The sequence below is a fragment of the Solanum lycopersicum genome, chromosome 6 (genome assembly GCF_036512215.1).
Source record: "Solanum lycopersicum chromosome 6, SLM_r2.1".
Lineage (NCBI taxonomy): Eukaryota > Viridiplantae > Streptophyta > Magnoliopsida > Solanales > Solanaceae > Solanum > Solanum lycopersicum.
In genome coordinates, this window is record NC_090805.1 from 840,400 (window position 1) to 860,404 (window position 20,005).

Below are 20,005 nucleotides of genomic sequence, written 5' to 3' on the forward strand. Positions count from 1 at the left end.
TCTAAGTTTTATGTTTCTTTGATTATTTGTATGATAGTACGTGGTGAATTCTGATCGATCAATGATACGAATAGTTTGTACTAATACTATTCTTGTTATGTCACATGACATAGTCTGGTTGCAGGAACATTGATATTTCTAATCAAGATAATCACCAACAGGTTTACCTCTCTTCTTTTACAGTGTTAGTCGTGTCTTTATTAATTTTAAATTTTTTATTCTCTTGAAAGCTCTTGTACCTTTTTTTGGATAGTTATGTAGGAGGGTTTTGTGTATTTCTTAATGGTACTTTATGTTAATCAAGTTTAAGAGTATTTTTGTATTTAAGCAGGGTGATTAGTTTATATTTGTTTACTTCTACATTACTTGTTTTAGATTGGGCATAAGAGTTCTCCTATATAGGTTTTAGAGTAGGTGTACACGCGATCCGGTGAGTTGAGACGTAACAATATAAAATATTTAAAACTTAATTATCAAATCACAATAATATTTTCGTAATTTTGGTATTCAGTATGATATTTGAAAACAGAAATTCTAATATTATAAGATTTGAATTTGAGTTTGGTATGAGACATTAGTACCATTTGGTATTCGATATTACCGAATATCAAGCTATTTACTTAATGAAGGTATATATCAACAATTCAACAGGTTAATTACTCATTAGTACAACTCTAAAGAAAAAGTTAAAAACTAAACATAAATAACTTAAATGCATATGTCTTTTAGTTGTGTCAATTTGATTTTCTTGATGTCTTCTTATCTGTTGATCTTTTGTTATATTGTGCCTCCAGATAGAAATATAAAAATAATTTGAACGATAGTTTTAACTTTGTAATACAGCCGTATACAACTTCGATATGGTAATATTGAATACCATACCGAATCAAATTTTGATTTACTAATTACTGGACTTTAATTTAAATATTTGATATTTGATATCTACTTTTAACCAACAATTATCAAATTACTGAATCCAAAATTTAAAAATTTTGAATGGAAAAATAAATTCAAGAGGTTGGTATTTTGAAAAAATATATTAATTTTAAAAAATAAAACGACTTCTGAAGGTCGGTATTTTGCCAAAATTCCTTTTTAAATAAATCGAACTCCAAAGTTGAGTTTGTATTTTCTCGATTTTTATCATTAAAATATCAACTTCTAAAGATCGATTTAGTGTGAGGGGAGGGGATATTAAAAATTTGTTTTTAAATTCAACATTATTATAGTGACTATGCTTAAATAAAATAAGAGGATGGAAAAAAATTAAGAAATTTCTATCGCAAAATTAATTGATTATCTTTTGCAAGTCAAAAGATATATAAACGTCCCAATATAAATCCCAAAATTCCGTCTCAGTTTCGGATACATTTCTCAACGTCTCGATATATCACGTCTTGATTTTGGATACACCACTCAACGTCTCGATACATTGTGTAAAGTGATGTATCTAAAAATAAGAGAGAAAAGGGATTCTTGTAAAAAAAATCAGATGGTATGTAATTTTAAAAAATATCATAAAATAAATTGTGTATTTAGATAATTTTTCCAAAATATCATGCCGTAACCTAGCTTATGGTCTATGTGATGGATTGAGGTTTTGTAGGGAATAACGTGTAAAATACACTTATGGGAGACTAATATATATGTGCATTCTCTTTCTACTAATATAACTCCTACAAAGTACAAAGTATAGTGACTCTACAATGCTAATTAGCAAGAAAATACTTCTATCTTTCCTCCTCATTTTCATGGTGGTGGCACCAACATCGGCTAAGACGAGGGCGATCACATGTGATATCGTACATAATATCATGCATCCATACTGTCATGGATATGCATTGTTAGGTGGAAGTTTTCCATCAGAATGTTGTAACGAGGTTAAATCTCTTATTTCTAACGTAACAAATATTGCAAATCGTCAAAGCGCTTGCTCGTGCATGAAGCTTTTAGCTTACACAAAAGAACAAGTAAAACGTCTAGCTAGTATCCCTGGGAAATGTGGTGCCAACCTTCCTTTCAAAATTGGCAAGGATGTTGATTGCTCAAAGGTGAAGTAAAGAAAAAAAATGATGTTTTCATTGTTATAATTTATGTGTATATTATAGGGAATCACTTCAAATAAATAATGATATGTTGTATGATTATTTTTATGAAGAATAAAATGGACCCCTTCTTATAGTTCTCTATATATGATTCATTTTTACATTTTCCAAACTCCATCTATAATAGAAAACTATTTTTGTTCAATTTTCTTGAATTTGAAAGGGAAGTGATCAAAAAAAAAAAAAATTATAAAAACTTATTTATTAATAGTATTTGATGAAATACTCTTTTTTATAAAAAAATTATAATAATGTTTAAATGTTAGATGTAATAAAGAAAATGATTTTGATGTATCATTGGTTCACAAACCTTTAACGTCATTTGTTCTATGAACTCAAAAAGGTCATCACAGGAGAAAGATAATAACATGACCCCTCAACGGACTTCTAATGTCGAATCAAGAGCAACTAGGACAACAATAAAGCGTTGGATCAAGTTATTCTTTGGTGGCAAGGTAATAGCTATGAGTAGTCATCAACTTTTAGAAAAGCGTAGCAAAATGAAACCTATTATTGGACATTATAATTGTATGATCATTACACTTTAACAAAGTTATTCAGTTCCGCCTCTTAGTAAGAGATAAAAATACTCAATAGCATAGTGATACACTTATACAAAACAAAATCCCCAAAAACACGCAATGAACCAGTAGACAATCAAGGTACAATTCAATCTACGAAAAAATAATTTGATCTATGGACAGCATTATTGTCGTAAACGTATAGTGCCAGATGAATCACTACCACAACACTTATGGGAGACTTATATATAATATATATGCATTCTCATTCTACTAATTTAACTCCTACAGAGTACAAAGTCTAGTGACTCTACAATGCTAATTAGCAAGAAAGTACTTCTATTTTTCCTCCTCATTTTCATGGTGGTGGCACCAACATCAGCTAAGACGAGGGCGATCACATGGAAAACACTGTTGAAATGTATCATGAATTAACCCATAACCAGAAATATAATCTTCTAAGTTTTCCAACATTGGTGATGAACATCTCATAAATACCTATGTGGACTTCCATTGACAATACATCATAAGTTAAAACAAAACCTCAACTTAGAATCTAGCTGCAGAGACAAATCTGGCCAAGAATACAAATCAGCATTGGGCAATTTTCTCTAATCAGAGCCAGTGAAGAATCCATTTCTCAATAGGAAATTACATGAAGCTTCTTCTACACAATAGTTTAACCATGAAAACATCACTTCTCCTTGAAAAGGTACAGCAGCAGCATCTATATACAAAGGTTAAGCACATCTTGTGCGTATCAAGCATTTGTGCCTGGGTCACTGATCACACCCAGGAAATCATCCTTTATCGTACCAATACAGAACTGAAACAATATGACATGGAAAACATGTTAGGGAGTGAAAGAATCCATGCAATGCTAGTAAATAAAAATCTTGGAGTTCTTAGTTTTGCCAGAAACTCTCTTTGGGACTGTGGTCTGTTTTTAGGAAAAGGTTGCAGTACCTATGATCTGTTTTTAGGAAAATGCACAAAATAAAAAGGAGGGTTGCTGACATACAATTTCTGTGGCATCAACACGTGTTCCGATAATCTTCAATCTAACTTCACTTTCCTTCTGAATTTTAACCTACAAAAGATGAATAAATGAAACTACTGAATCACAGCTACAAGCTAATTTTTTTCAAAAGAAGAGATAAAGTAAGGAGAGCAAACAAATGGCATACCGAACCATCTGAAGTTGTATAATTTGGCACATCCCCCGATTGAAACTCCATGTCATCAGGTATCAACTGTTGAAAATCCAAGGGTCAAACATAGACAGATGTGAGAAAAAGGCCTAATAAGCTTTTGCATGCATAGAGGCTTTATGTCTTGTAGGAACACATAAGAAACTTCTATATGCATCAAATCGAGTGCTTCATAGCACAGTCTGGGAGTTCTTGAGGTTTCTATTTGTAGAGGAACTAAAGAACGAGTTGGGTCATGGAATCACAGAGCACAAAAGCCTGACGCATTAGTAATGCTTTCCTTTAATTGCCTGGATAATTTTTTAGCTAGATATCAGGAAAAAATCTTATCGGATAAAAGGAGCTTACGATATTTCAGACTACAGAACCAAGTAATCTGGTGGTCCTAAAAATTTCTCTGGTTGGTGGATCTAAAATATACCAAAGTGCCATGACTGAAAGACTAAAAGAGGCTCTTGATCAGACTCTGTCTCATGCCTGGCTGCATAAGTAGCTACAGATAAAGGAGTGGTTATCTTTTTGGGGCCAGGTTTTCATAAGAAACCTTCAAAAGACTAGGACATAGATGAGCAATAGTAATTACTAATTACTTTCAGGCAATTTCAGGTCGGTAAACTCAGTATGTAGCACAAAAGTATTCTACGACTATACTATCCCCACTAGATGCTCACATTTTCCCACCAACTTTTTTCTTGATGACAATGGTGTGTAGACCAGCCTATGCTCACCCACACTATCCACCAGGTACTTTCTACCTCCCACCAGCAGAGTTGTAGGGTAACTCTTCCCACTCAGGCATAGGCAGATAAGAAGAAATCATTCCATTGTTTTTTGCAGATTTTGTCTCTGCGTGGATTTGAACCCTAGTTTCAAAGGTCTGTATCCACTTAGTTAACCACTAGGCCACATCCTTTTTCCTCCGTCGGAATTCCTACCACCACTAGTGACTAGTCATGCATACACCTCTTAAATAATCTAGGAACCAATGAAATTCACTTAAGGTGACAAACTCAATACAGTTTAATTATAAAAGGGTCTAACTTGAGTTCCATGAAAAATTTGATCCTAAGCATAACAATCAAGGACTATTTAGATTTGGCAGAGTACTTATGTAGCTTGACAAAAAAAATTATTTTATTTATTGATAAATTAGCTTGGTGGAACATCTAACAAGTGCAAATGATGTTGCTGAGAATCACACGAGAAATGTATATGTGTGTGTGTATATATATACACACCCAAACACACTGTAGACTACTTAGCAGTTATGTAGATAATCTTAAACTAGATATTCAAATCAAGCTAAAGCTAATATCATATGAGAGACTACCCATTTTTGAATTCTAGATTCCTTCTTCATTCTTTTATTGGAATTATAACACGTTAGAAAACAGAATAAGTTTGATATATCAAGGTTTGTTGTAGTGATGGAAACCTACGGTCCCAACCAATACATTAAGAGTTTGCATCATCAAAGGATTTTCCAAATCAAGGAAAAATAAACACAAAAAAGAAAATGTAGAAACATATATGAAGATTGAACAAAAAATCTCTTAAGAATCAACAACTACCTTCCTAAAAGAAGTTGATTTTCATGCTTTTACAATAGATATGCACGCAGAAGACATTTCATTAATATATTTCTAATCAGTACATTTCATTCATGCAATCTTGCATATAGCAGAATGAGCTTTTAATATGCCACACTAAGAAAATGTCGTGTATGTGTGGGAACGAACACATGCTGGATTAAATATTTAAATATGGAGAACAAACTCACGTGATTTGAGACAAAAATCTGCACAGGCCCTGCTTCAGCAAAAAATCCCATCTGCAATATACCACACGGATAAATATCTTTAGGTAGGGTAGATGGAGAAGAGCTAACTAACATTAACCAATCAATCAACTACAACTCAAACCTAAGGAATCAGACTATATATATGAATCTTCTAGATCCATTCCTATACATTCAGGCCCACTTTATTCCTAACTTGTAGTAATCAATTTTAACTTTTAAACCAAATTAGAGGTTTTAACAAGACTAACATTAATGCAATGAAAAAAACTTTCCATGCAAAAGTTCCATATGCAATATTCCACAATCATGAAGTACCCAAAATAGTTCCTGATGGGAGATTGTCTGGTTTTATTTCTGCAGTTCTCTCAGAACCACAGCCGAGCTACTCAGCTATCGCAAAGCAAGTTTTAGCCACGTTTTTCTTGAAATCAAGACCACCACCCATGCCTATTTATTGGCATTGTAACCAAGACAGTGAACCAGTTGCAGCAGATTCTTTGTGGATTATACAAATAGATACTGGTATCCTTTAAAAAAAAGAAAAAAGACCAGCTCTATGTCTTGAAAATACTATGTGTGGCAGGCAATGCAGTTCTTATTTTCCTAGAAACCATGTGTCCTCTTAGATTAACCTTTCTTCTGCAATGATTCCATTCTGGGATTCCGCGCTTCGAAAAGTCCTTTTTGATGCGTCAGTTCATCAGTTACTTCTATTATAAAGTCAAAGTATCTATAGATCAACCTATCAATCAATCACTCATAAAAAAAAATTATATATGCCTATCAATCCCTCTAAATCTCAATCTCAAACTAGTTGGATTCAACTACTCAATTCATTCTCTACACGAACCCATTGAATCTTCCTTGCTATATCTTTCCTTCTCGATCTCTCTTATTCTCAAAATTCTCCCCTTTCGTACATATTAGCAGGATTATTAACCACCTGTCTCTTATCAGAACCTTTTTTTCTAAAACCAAAATTTCCTACAAAGAAGAGAAAGTAAATTTTCGTTGGAGGCAAATTTAAAGTTAGTTTTTCAGAAGATTGCTGCTATTCCAACTCCAACCACTGTAAAAAGGTTTGGATACCAATTTCGATAAGCGAAATTCAGTTGAATTCTGTGTAATTGCTTAATCTAGCGAACACACAGAAGCTAACAGAAATGCAAATTAAGGGGGGGGAAAGACCTTACCTTGTTAACCATGGTGACAACAGCTTCCAAAATCTCACCTTTAAAGGGTCGAAATACAACACATTGATACTTCACTGGGAAAGTAACAAAACCAGTTCCATCACGAATTAATCCTTTTCCAACACTTTCAATCCCAGTAATCGCCACTATAAAACCATGTCGACCACTGAACCAAAAAAAACCCAAATTCAAAATTTTAACAACATTAAATCAATAAGAAACAGTGAAAAAAAACGAAAATTAGGGTTTTATGAATTAAACCTGCAAGTTCCTTCTACATCTTTCATCAGTTTTGACACAAGTTTTTCACGAAGATCACGACCAAAGTGACGAGGATGAAGCTGCATGTTTCTCTCCAATACAATGTGGAAAAACATGATTGAGGAAGAAGAAGAAGAAGCTACGTTTGTTGATCCAAGTTGAACAAGTGAAGCTTATGAACAACGGACAGAGATTTATATATAGTGGGCCGCCGGGTATCTCAACAATTGGACCAAAAACCTATTTTATAGACCAAAGTTTATCTCCTAAAATTTTTAGCTAATTATTTCCTAATTTAGCTCTTAGATTAGGTATTTTTTTTCGTAATCCTAATGAAGGACCTTACGTCTACTATCTAACAAGCATAAAGAAAATAAAACCTAGAGAGGATTAAATGTTTTCTAATCACTGCAGAGCTTGTAATATACTTCATGATGATATTTCAAATGAGTATGCTTAAATAATATAAATATATATCAGCTTCAAACTTTCTGTTACAAACGCATGAATTAAAAATGATTGATTGTCCGTCAAAAATAACTTGAAGTATTTTTTTTTGTATTCTTTTTCAAACCTATCCAACAACACTTGATAATTCGTACTCTCTTTATGGATTTATCGGATTTTACTGAACCTATTGATACTGTCAAATGGTTCTATTTTGTCTGCCGCATCCGTAGGTGCCTTGGAACAAACTCCTCAGTCATTTTACTGTCCCAATTGTGTTTTCTTACATGTGTCTTCTTTTTGCTTTTGTTGCTTCCACTTCTTTGTCGTCTAGGTGATATATATCCTTCCTTAACCACTCTATCAAAGCATATGTCCAGCATATCTTCCTCATGAATCCTCGCTCAAATTAACTGTATTTGACACTAAGGCCCTTGACTTATTCTTATTTGCAACACACATTTAGGCACAAATATGGAAGCTTCTGGACTTAATTTACTATTCAAAGTAGGTGGTGAGACCTTTTTTCTTGGATCAAATCGTTGTCATGACTCTCTACTAACTTTACTTGCTTTTCAATAGTCTTCGATAAAGCATCAAAGTTATTCGAGCATAATAGGTCTCTTGAGGCATTATTAATATCTTGCATCTTCTCACTGTCATGAAAATTTCTAGTCGCATCCTTTTCACTACATGGAAAATTATTTTGACTAGTCGGAAAAAGGCTATGATTAATAATTGAATTTTTGAGTGCAACCATTGTCCAATTTTTGTCGCATTCTTGATTTGAACTTGCAAAACATGTTGTCCAGAATTGTCGGCATCTTCAATATCAGATGTATCCATTAGTTTGTGTCCTGAATACATTATTTTTTACCTGAACCAAATCGCGGCGCATCAACCCCAATTCTTGGCGTTCCTTTTTTGCTTTTGAAAGTTGTTTGAATACCAATATTACTTCTAACAACATTCATTGATTGTGCACGGTTTCACTCAAAAGTGACAGTAATCAATTATCAATCTAAAGAAATAGCTTTACTTTGATCGACATCTACAACCTTTCTTTTTTCATTTAGTATTTATCTTGCATCACTTTGATACTTTTCACTATCGATGGTACCTTTTGAAGCAACTTCAATGGTATCATCAATTTGTTAGTTATCTTGATTTCTTTTCGAGATCAACGATAGCTTTCTTCATCATGATCTTGGTGCTTACAATAATTGCAATACTAAGGTAGATTATCATATACAATCTCCTTAAAAATCTCGATCAACATCTCAGATTTTCCATCCATAAACTGCAATCTTATACGATTTGGAAGTTCTTCCATTAGATCAAGTATAATCTTGACTCTAGCTGTGCTAGGTCTTGATTTTATTTGAGTAGCTTTATCTATAACTATTGGTTTTCCAACTACCGATGCTATAGATAGTAGAGACTTCTTTACAAATAAATCTGGAGATAAGTTTGGTAAAGAAATTCAAACCACATTTAATGTTGTTTTCTTCTTAGGATTATATTCAATGGATCAAGAGAAACCCCTATATTGGTGCTCCTCTCCATTTTATATAAGATAATTAACTGAGCGAGATAAAGCTAGTACATAATCTTCATATTGATCAAATCTCAACAAAATTTGTCTTGGAGCAAGTAAGTCAATTAAACAATTGTCCTTTGTACCAAAATGTTTCGGTAAAATTGACTTTAATACCTCCAAATTTAGCGTACCATGGGATAATTTAAGTACAACTGTTTGATACAATCCCACTTCAATCATACAATCTTGCCTTTCCTCCATTGAAAACGTGACAGTGGGTTCTCCATGAATTATTTCGATTGATTTTGGCGATTGTTTTTGAGTTAATTAGGGCATATTATTTACAATTTATAGTGTTGGAATTGAAAAAGGTGGCGTATGTGTTAGGGCGGATTCGACAGCCTCGAAAGGAAGTCATCCAGTGGTCGTAGCAGCCATGAGAGCTGCGAGCTGTTGGCTAGGAAGGAAACTCTAGGTCAGCCCTTTTTTGCTTGGATGTTCTCAATCATGAAGATTCTACAAAAGGATATTGTTATTTTTCTCTCTCTGTCTTAAACCTTAAACTTTTGCTGTATTTGAGTAGTATTTGTATTGTTGATTGGATAAATTAATCACAAATAATTTTCAAACTTTAATACCTCTTCAAACTACTAAAAATATTTTATTTCTTTTTAACTAAAAGAATGGAAAAGGGGAAAAAATACCCTTAAACTACCGGGAAAGGTTTTAAAATATATCCTTTATTGATGTTTTGTTCTAAAAAGCCTTCTATTCATCTAAAAAGGGCTAAAGATTACTAAATGATATTTTTAGATTAAAAGATGGATAAAGAATAATTTTCGACATTTTCCTTAAAGTCTAAGGGTACTTTTGGCCCTTTCTGTTAAATGAAATTAGACAAATACTTTCATCATATTTATTGATTTTTTCTATAGTTTGAAATTATTATATTGCATCTCGCTAATTAATAATTTCATTTCAGATTTCAAGTCAGATACACATTGATATATGTTTTTTATACCAAATACACGAAAATGGGAAGAGAAGCAAGAGACAATAGAAGGGAGGCGAATGAGATTTATTTATATATCTCAGATACATGTGAGTTCACTTAGCTACATTGTATCTAGAACAAATTATGCTTAATTTTGACCAGTGTATCCCAAGAGATATGAATCTAAACGTATTTGAACGCACCAAAATCTGTTATGATTCGTAATATCGCGAAGTAGTGTATTTCTAAGTAATTAGCTCTTAAACTAGTGGAATTTTGTAAAGCCCTTCATTAAAATATGAAAAAGAGTTTAAAATATTTTTGAACTATGCGAAATTGAATAAAAGTATCTTCAATAAATAATTTGATCTAAAAATATCCTTACTGTTGTTAGTCTAATCCAAAAACATCATCATCATCATTATTATTATTATTATTATTATTATTATTATTTAATGAGTAAAAATACCCTTTTTCAAATAAATACAGTATATTATTTCTCTTTTTGCTAAACACATTTTTTTTAAAAAAAATAAATGAATAATACCAACTTTCTTACTTTTGTATCATTATCAATGTCATGAGGCATCTAGTTAAATATCTAATTTTCAATTTTCCATATGGCAATAATTACCTCAACTCATAAAAGGGTGGTAGAGTTCGGTTCTACCTAGGTAATGAGAGAGTCAAATGTATTCGATGTAAAATTGTACTTTCCTCGTTCTTATTTATATTTCATCAATTTAAATATTACGTTTTTAAAAAGATTAAATAACACATTCTTAATTGATGTTTTAATTGAGTCCGACATGGATTAATTGATTTTAGTCTTTTACACAAACTTATATATGTGTAAGACCCAGTGTAATAGGATCCGACTAAAAGATTTTTTTTTCCATTTTCAAAGACTCAAACATATCTGATTAAGAACGAAGAAATTTATATCAGTACATGTGGCTCTTAAGCTAGGAAAAGGGCTACGATAAAGAGTGAAAAAGGTAACAAATTGAGGAAAAATAGGTCTTTTTAAACAAGATATCAATTTACTACCTCCCACCAACACATTTATCGAATTACTATCTCCCACCAACACATTTATCGATTTACTACCTCCCACCAACACATATATCGATTTACTACCTCCCACCAACACATTTATCGAATTACTACCTCCCACCAACACATATATCGATTTACTACCTCCCACCAACACATATATCGATTTACTACCTCCCACCAACACATTTATAGAATTACTACGTCCCCAACTGCAGAACGAATCTAATTATCTTCAACACCAGATGGTCAATAAGAACCAGTACCAAACCATAAAGACTCAGAGAAACTACTATCCAGTTAAGGAAGTTGCTGCAAAAGAGCAATTTTTTAGTATCAACAATCTACATATCTGCACCGCAATTTACATACCGATTTAGAGGGTTTTAATTCATAAATTGCATGAAATTAAGTAAAATAAGAAAAGACAGATTCAAAATGAAAATAGTTTGTGGCCCTGAGGCCACCTCAAAACTACAGTTAGGTCCTCGATTTTTTAGCTCGGAAGAGAAGGCTTTTTTAACCAACAACTAGCTCCTCTCCGTTCTAAAACATACTCATACGATGTACATCCCAGAAGTTGTCTTCATCTTCAACTTCTCTTTGCCAGCCATAAGAATTTCTGCATACAAGATAAACTTCTTAAAGACTAACTAAAGAAAAACAAACATCTGTTCAAGATGCATAATGCAAAACGATGCAAAAGCTCAAGTTTTAGCATAACTGATCGCAGAAACATAGCTTTTCAGATAACTTTTCCCTAAATACCACATGCACAAGTACTATGGTCAATTCCATAATGTTTTCAGGTCCACTATTCAGCCGATAAAGAAACAAGAAATGTTGAAAGCAAAATATGGATGCATAAGATTTTTGCTGGTAGTAAGATCTTCATCTGCATCATTATTTATCAGATAGAACATGATCCCCATCCTTGCAAAAAGATAAGTCAGTCAAATAAATTGCCCCCAAGGCTTTGGTCTAGTGGTAAGAGCGTAGCATGTGATGAGCGAGTTACACATATTCACGAGTTCAAACTCCAACGTAGATGAAAAAGAACGGTATTTTAGTTTGAGAGGGATAGAGGAACAGGTCAATTATCCACCTAGTTTTGAACCATGTGTCATCGGCTTCTGATGATTTCTCGATTATCAAAAAAGAGGAAACATAGCTGACAGATTGGGAATAACTTGAACAGCAAAAGCAAAATACACTAACATCAAGAAGACGATATCAAATGTAAAATAAGATAATTCAAAATTTTGCAAAAATTGGAGATCGACTCACTGGTTTGTAGTACAAATACTGGTAATTCAAAGTTGGATTCTCTGGTAACAATTTCTCACATATAAACTCTCAAATCAGCAGGATACGCAGCAAAATTCCAAGTGATAGAGCATTTCATAATAAACCATATAACAGGGTTTTAGTTGTGTTTTTTTACCCCAAAACCAAAAAGGAAGTGGAAAATAACTCAAACAAAAATAGATTAAGGGAGAAAATCCACCAAGTAAACAGATAAAAAACAGCAGTAAATGACTGTACTTTTTTGTGGTTATTGTTTAACTTTGTGCGCTGTTAGAAAAAGAAGAAGTAAAAAATTGATACTTCATACCACATATCCTGAATGAATCTTCTGTCTCAAAAAGCATCATCATTTTTAATCAGAATACTCATTAAAGTAGTATCAACCAAATGGTCATGTCAAATATAATCGCAACAAGCTTTATTTACCCCACCATTTTTCTTTGGATCATATTGAACTTGAGAAGAGGATAAAAAGTAGCTGAACCACAAACACCATACTCTTTTCCTGAAGCTTAGTTATGGAGTGTCATAGGAGAGAAAAGGTGGGAATTTCGGGATAAGTAAAACCAATCTAGAAGTGAACCATCTAGTGACCTTTTATCGGTCTTGATGGAGAAGTACTTCCTTACCACATTAAGGGACCTACCTTGATTGGTAAGAATCAGTTTTGTATTTAGGCCTGATCATATGCTAAAATAATTTTTGAAAGATTGTATCTTTTCGAATGAACAAAATTATTCAGCCCTAGTGGGACAGACTAAACGACCAAAGTAAACCAGGCAGAATGGGAGCGTGAAAAAGTAATGTACAGCAGTTACACCTTTAAAGTGATTATGTTTTGACATTACTATATAGTATTCTTGATGGTATCCCATCCTATCTAATGTCTCAAATCCCAACGCCAGCTAGTGTGGAGAAGAATCCACTAAGGCACTTCCTATGAGAAGGTAATCCAGAAACAAGGAAATTTCATCTAGTAAAGTGGACCATTGAGACAAAAATCAGAAGAATGGAGGTTACAATCAGAGCTTCCTATGTAAATAGCTATGAAGGTTAAATGATGGGGAAAAGTTATCTGGAAAGCAGTGGTAGAGGTGATTATGGAAGAGAGGGTTGATGGGAACCTAAAGCAGTGAAGATTCCATATGGAGTGGCTGTTTGGAGACAGAACTAGGAGTAATTCAACACGTATGGAGTGGCTGTTTGGAGACAGAACTAGGAGTAATTCAACACGTATGTTGTCTTGAGGGTAGGCAATGAGACAATCGGACTTTGGGAAGATAACTGCAATGGCTTTGATTTGCAGAAAAATCAATTTTCCAATCTGTACAGACTGGCATATAATCCTGAAGTCCTCTTAGCTAGAATTTTAACTGATATAGACATCCGGTTCACAAGGAATCTCTTTGACAGGAAAATGCAGGAAGTAGTATTTATTCATTCAGAAGATGCAATCAGTAGTGTTGTTGCCACTTGCCAGAATGCCTACTGTGGAAAGCTAGTAAATGTGCTTTTATTGTCAGCTCACTTTATAAAAAAAAATCAATGCAATTCAGCCAGTGCAATCACAAAAGTGGACTTAGAATGTACAACTACACTCCCAACAAAAGTTCCGTTTTCTGGTTGACTATTATCTCATGAAGCATGTTTAACTCAAGAAAACTTGACGAGAAGGGGTTGGATAATGTGCAGCAGATGCTACTAGTGTGAGAAATCTCGTGAATCTATGGATCATATTTCTGTGCATTGTGAATTTACTTGGCAAGTGTAGACCATGTTCATAGTTAACTGTGGCATCTGCTGGACTATACGGCAAGTTCATAGCTCGCAGAAGCACCCCTAAAGAAGATCTGAGAGTTATTCCTCTTAGCATAGTTTGGACAATATGGAAAGAAAGAAATAAGAGGTTGTTCTGAAAGCAAAAGGAGAAGGTCTGAAATATAGTTGTTTGCATTACTTGAACTATTGGAAAGATATAAACTTTGTTATGAATTCAAATAAAATGGTGCACATGCAAGCTAGACTGCTAGGGATTTTAATGTAATCAAGCCAGCATTATCTCAGTACTTTTACAGTATCAGTTTGATACGATACTGTTTAAAATCTTACCTTATCAGGCAAAATAATTTGAGAGTAGGAAAATGACAAGCCAAAGACACTTTCACTTCAATATCATGAAATTAACCGATGACAAAAATGAGACATTTCTAAGACAGGCTGTTAATTCTATCATGGAAACAGCACAAGTGTTGCATATATAAAGGGAAATAAGATTGTATCAAGCTACTAACCTTAGGTGCTCTGCGAGGGCATAGATAAAAGCTATCGACTTTTGCCTCATAAGAACCGAGGTTTTCTATCTGTTGGCTTCAGTATCTGGAACGAGCACATTAAACTTTCATCAACACTCATCATTGCACCAGCATTATCAAATTCACCACAGTAGTTTGGGGCCGAAAATATTGTCACTAGCTGCCTCTCAGCGAAAAATTCATAACCATCTTCAACAACCTAGGTTCAGAATATTATGGTCAATATGGGAAAACATAAAGGGAACACAAAAAAGAAGCAAAATCATATGAATACCTGGTGGGCACGACAAACAAGGTCCATATCGTGTTGCATCAAGAATTCTGCAACCTTATCAGGACCAAAAGTATATGAAACTCCCCTATCATTCATTCCCCAACCTTTAACTTCCCGGCTAGGATCTGACCAAAGTAAATCACACAGCAACCCAGAATCTGGAACATCAGTTGGACGAGGTAAATTTCTTATCTGATCCAAGTTTGTTAAATCTGGAGAAAGACCACCATGCATGCACAGTATTTTTTCATCTATGAGAGCAGCAACGGGAAGACAATTGAAACATTCTGTGAAGCATTTCCATAGCTTCACATTGAATCGGCGCTTACATTCATCATAGAAACCATAAATTCGATTAATAGAAGCACATTCATGATTTCCTCTCAAGAGAAAGAAGTTTTCAGGATATTTGATTTTGTATGCAAGCAGAAGGCATATTGTTTCCAAACTCTGTTTACCACGGTCCACATAGTCCCCTAAAAACAAATAGTTAGCCTCAGGAGGAAATCCCCCATATTCAAAAAGCCTCAAAAGATCACCATACTGGCCATGAATGTCACCTAGAATCCAGACAAAAAAAAAACAAAGAGAGGGGACACGAGGCAAATTTATCAGTCCAATACTGTTTTAATATGAATAATCCCATGCACTGGCTAAGAAAGAAACAGTAAAAAGAACCAAAATACAAAACAATGAAAGCAAAATGTAATTTTTGGGGGAAAGCAACCCATCACAAAATAAACCGACTTCGTGATATAACATAATCACGACGATACAATATTTCAAATGAAGCACAGTACATCACAATGACTATACAAGGCAGATAAAATAAAGATATCATGTACACCATTCCACTGTTTTCAAGATAGACAAGAGAATTACGATGAGAATGAAAGAATTTATTACCTCCTTCCTCCCTTTTAGTAGCCATAATGCCTAAATATAACCAGTACACCGTTTTCATAACCCGAAAATTGAAAGAACGATACTGATTTATCTTTTTTTTTATTAAATGAACAATGGTAAATTTTAATAATAGAAGTGCAGTAACAAGCTGGTACAGAGACAAAGCACATATGATATTCAACTCCTCACACTAATATTAACATTCTACACTTAACATTAAGAAAAAAAAATATATAAGAAACCAATTACCCACATGTAAGCCATGAATGCACAAAACGCACTCAACTGAAATGTAAATGATTGGGCAAGTTCACAATCGAGGTTAACAAAGCTCCCCAAAAATAAACGTACAGATAAACTAGACCAAGTAGAGATTTGAATTTCAGTAGAAAATATTGAGAAGCCCTTATTTGCCTTAAAAGAAAAATCATGGAATCAAAAGGGTCCAAATGAAGCAGAATAGACATTGAGGATTCATATAGCTAACCCCAACTAATTGGGATTGAACATAGTTGTTATTGGATATAGTAGAACAAACAACTTTACATGTTACCCTACCTCATACATGTAATATAAGACGAGTGAGCAAATTGTGCATCATCAAAGTTTAAAAAGATGCATAAAACATTTTACTATTTGATAAACTAGAGCAAGTAGCATATGTATTTAAGTGGGAAATATAAAGAAGCCTTAATTTGTCTTTCACGAGTACCGGAATGAAATGTGTGCAAACAACGTGAAACAAATTCTGAGGATTCATATAGCTACCACAACAAATTACAAACTGAGGCATATACAAATCCGATGAAACAAAATATACATGTTACCTACCTCATAAAAACTTAACCCAAATATAAAGAAGCCTTAATTTGTCTTGTGAGTACCGGAATGAAACGTGCACAAACAACGCGAAGCAAATACTGAGGACTCATATAGCTGACCGCAACTAATTATAGTTGAAGAATATATAAATTCGATGAACCAAAGTATACATGCTACCTACCTCATAAAACCCACCTATTCCTTCCAAATTAGTAGAAAATATAAAGAAGCCCTAATTTGTCTTTTGCGAGTACCAAAATGAAACGTGAGCAAACAACGGGAAACAAATACTGAGGATTCATATAGTTGACCGCAACTAATTACAGATTTGAGGCATATATAAATTTCGACCAAACAAATATACATATTACCTACCTCATAGAATCCCACCCACCATCCCTTCCTAAATCAGGGACCAGATTAATTTCCAATTTATAACAAAAGTTGCCATCTTTATGATAACTTACTATTGACGGTCGTGGTATCTAGGCAAATAAAACTTTCGCAAACCTCCACTAATTCCACAAATACTTGTCACCTCCCATCAGGAGCAGACCCACGTTCCGCTCGAACTATATATATTTAAGTTTTAAAAAAAGTTGCTATATATACAACAGCAAGCACCGATGGAACAAAAGCCTGACGGATGTTCTGGTTTAAAGGCGGAAAGCAAAGCTCTTTTAAGTGATATATTGGGAAGGCATGTGAGATCGAACCTCCGTTAAAGCACTCTTTTAAACTTAGCTGATTATTTTTCTCATGTTTCACTTCACTCTCTTATTTTGTTATTCCATTTATGTTACTCATTATCTGCTGACTTCTCCATTTAATTTTTTTTTTTTTAACTCTTTCTTTCTTATTAATCTATTTGTACTAGCTTCAAAACATTGAGCCTTCATTTCAGTTCTCCTACTCAACAGCAAAAATACCCTCCTCCTCCCTGGTTTTCCTTTTTGATTACTACCATATGTGAAGGTATATTACCTCTCCTTTTTTTTTCTTGAACCAATCCAAAGAACTCCTCCTCCCATTTTCTTTTGAGGAACTTTTAGCTTGCAATTATGCCCATACAAGTTTATGTAAAAATCCATAGCCATAAAATCCTGGATCCACCACTTCCTCCCACGACAACCAACAGGTTTAATCATAATTACAAAAGATATATCAAAAACAAAATCAATTCTTTATGCCTAAAAAAACATGATAAGATGATAAATCAAGCTATTTGTGGTCAACAAAAAGATGGGGAACAAGAACTTTACCACAGATCTTGATGGGTGCTTCAAGTTCAAGAAGATTAGGTTGTTGAAGAAAGATTTCCCTAGAAGCACTACAAAGGGAACGGATCTCAGCCTCAGAAATCTGAACCTGCCTAACAGTTCTTGCATTTCTAAACTCCAAAAGCCTATTGATAATATCATCAAGAACAGCAGGCTCTATTAACCCTTGCTGCTGCTGCTGCTGCTGTTGATGCTCATTTTGTGCCATTTCTTTGAGACCCCTTTTTGTTATCTTTCTCCACAACAAACACTAGAAGAGAAACACCCACAATCCAAAACAAACCAAACAACAAAAAGGGAAAAGGGGAAAAACAAGAAAAGGGGTGTCTCTTTTTTTTGTTTTTTTCTTTCAAGAATCGATTTTTACAAGGAAAAAAAAAAGATTGTAGATTTGATATTTGAGGAAAAAGGGAAAATCAAGGAGGGATTAATACTTTTCACTATAGAAAAAAAAAATTATATGAAATTATGTTTGCTCGTGTGGTGGCTTCCTTGATAATTGCTAAATCTAACGTTGTTTGCTAAAATATGTGACATGAATCATGTGAGGGTGTACCCCTACTTGAGGTCATTGCTCATTGGAGGACGGCGCCATTTCCTTAATAATAAGTCCCATTTGCATTTTTTTAGGTTTCTAAAATCTTTCATACGACCTAACCAAATTAAAGTTTCAAGAAAGAGGGTCGTTTGATAGTTGGTTAGTGTAAATTTTGTTACGATGAAATTTATATGTATAACTCTTTATTTGATATATGATTTTTTTTTATAATTAGTTATGTAGGTTTCTGAATTGCACATCAAACATCAAATCAGTTTCATGTATGATTGTTTGGTTAAGACTTTATGTTACAAAGAGAAAGTTTGAAAAATTGCACTTTGTTGTTGTTGTTGTTGAAACTCAACAATTGATCGTTTTACTGATGGAAGTGAATCTCTGATGGTGGAATTTCTTATAAGTACGATCGTCAAGTATTTTGGGGAGCGACTAACTATGGGGGCATTGAATTTCAGGTAGATATGAAAATTATTATTGTTGTTAAATCTTTGATGCGTCATTGTTTGCCGATGAAAATGTCTTCCAGTGGAGATTCTGACAAGCACAAGTATTTTGAAGTGACGAACATTTGGCTACTTGAATTTGAGATGGATACATAAATTAGAGAGAAAAGAGGATGAAAAAGAATGACAGAGAATGAAGATATGCTAGGAGAGGAAAAACGAGTTTTGGTTGTGCCGGGGAAAGAGAGGTTAGTGATTATATTTGATAAAGTTTAAAATTGTTGACCAATTTTGGCAGTTAAGTGTATTTTTAAGTAATTACTTCAACTTTTATACTGAAAGGGCATCTCCAATTATTTTTCTTTTCGTAACACCCCTAAAGTTTTTAAAATCGAACCAGATCGAGAAAGTTCAAAGTTATCAAAAATTTGTGCTTTCACAATCACATCTACAAGTCGTAAAAATCTTCACCGACTATTGATCCGTAGCTCAGAACCTCAACAACTTAACTCTGTGCAACCCTGCTTCTACAGGCATTTTTACAAACTCGTAAAGTGATCTACAGACCATAAAAGGGTTCGTGAATTTGACTCAAAACCCAAGAAATCTTTCCATTTATTGCTACTTTTATTAACCGTAAAGTGATCTATGGACCCTAGAAGGCATCCGTAGATGGCGTCTGGAGTTTTTAATTTTAAAAAATATTTTTTTTTCTTCATCTTTTAATTCCTTCACTACGTCGTTTTTGACTACTTTAAGTGGGATTAAGGGATTCTTTGAAACTTACACCCTCACTTTCATGCTCAACCTCCTAAACCGAGTTTCTTCTCTCGCAAATCCCCTCTCAAGCAAGCTAAAGTTCCAAGTTTTAAGTTTTCATTCAAGGAATTCCGTGTAGCGTTCTTTATTCTAGGTATGTGGAATTTCATCAGTAGGTATCCCTTCACTCATTGAGTCTCAATGAAACCTCAGATA

General features: G+C 33.8%; 2 protein-coding genes across 2 annotated transcripts; both read right to left on the reverse strand.

The window, feature by feature from the left end:
• Positions 1 to 3,035: 3,035 nt before the first annotated feature.
• Positions 3,036 to 7,518, reverse strand: LOC101259753 (DNA-directed RNA polymerase II subunit RPB7). Its single transcript, XM_004240333.5, has 6 exons — positions 7,093 to 7,518; positions 6,832 to 6,997; positions 5,618 to 5,668; positions 3,814 to 3,879; positions 3,648 to 3,716; positions 3,036 to 3,452 (listed from the first exon to the last, which is right to left on the reverse strand). Exons 1-6 carry the CDS (start codon positions 7,206 to 7,208, stop codon positions 3,387 to 3,389), a joined length of 534 nt encoding a protein of 177 aa, XP_004240381.1. The 5' UTR covers positions 7,209 to 7,518; the 3' UTR covers positions 3,036 to 3,386.
• Positions 7,519 to 11,429: 3,911 nt separating this feature from the next.
• On the reverse strand, positions 11,430 to 18,695 carry LOC101260053 (serine/threonine-protein phosphatase PP1 isozyme 1). Its single transcript, XM_004240334.5, has 4 exons — positions 18,014 to 18,695; positions 15,024 to 15,583; positions 14,729 to 14,948; positions 11,430 to 11,751 (listed from the first exon to the last, which is right to left on the reverse strand). Exons 1-3 carry the CDS (start codon positions 18,237 to 18,239, stop codon positions 14,775 to 14,777), a joined length of 960 nt encoding a protein of 319 aa, XP_004240382.1. The 5' UTR covers positions 18,240 to 18,695; the 3' UTR covers positions 11,430 to 11,751; positions 14,729 to 14,774.
• Between the last annotated feature and the right edge of the window lie 1,310 nt (positions 18,696 to 20,005).

Coding starts and splice junctions, on each gene's coding strand:
- LOC101259753 (XM_004240333.5), bottom strand. CDS start 7,208: ATGTTTTTCCACATTGTATTGGAGAGAAACATGCAGCTTCATCCTCGT. Junction 6,998..7,092: donor GATGTAGAAGGAACTTGCAG/GTTTAATTCATA, acceptor TTTTTGGTTCAG/TGGTCGACATGGTTTTATAG. Junction 3,717..3,813: donor ATACAACTTCAGATGGTTCG/GTATGCCATTTG, acceptor CATCTTTTGTAG/GTTAAAATTCAGAAGGAAAG.
- LOC101260053 (XM_004240334.5), bottom strand. CDS start 18,239: ATGGCACAAAATGAGCATCAACAGCAGCAGCAGCAGCAGCAAGGGTTA. Junction 15,584..18,013: donor AGCACCCATCAAGATCTGTG/GTAAAGTTCTTG, acceptor TCTGGATTCTAG/GTGACATTCATGGCCAGTAT. Junction 14,949..15,023: donor TTGTTTGTCGTGCCCACCAG/GTATTCATATGA, acceptor TTCTGAACCTAG/GTTGTTGAAGATGGTTATGA.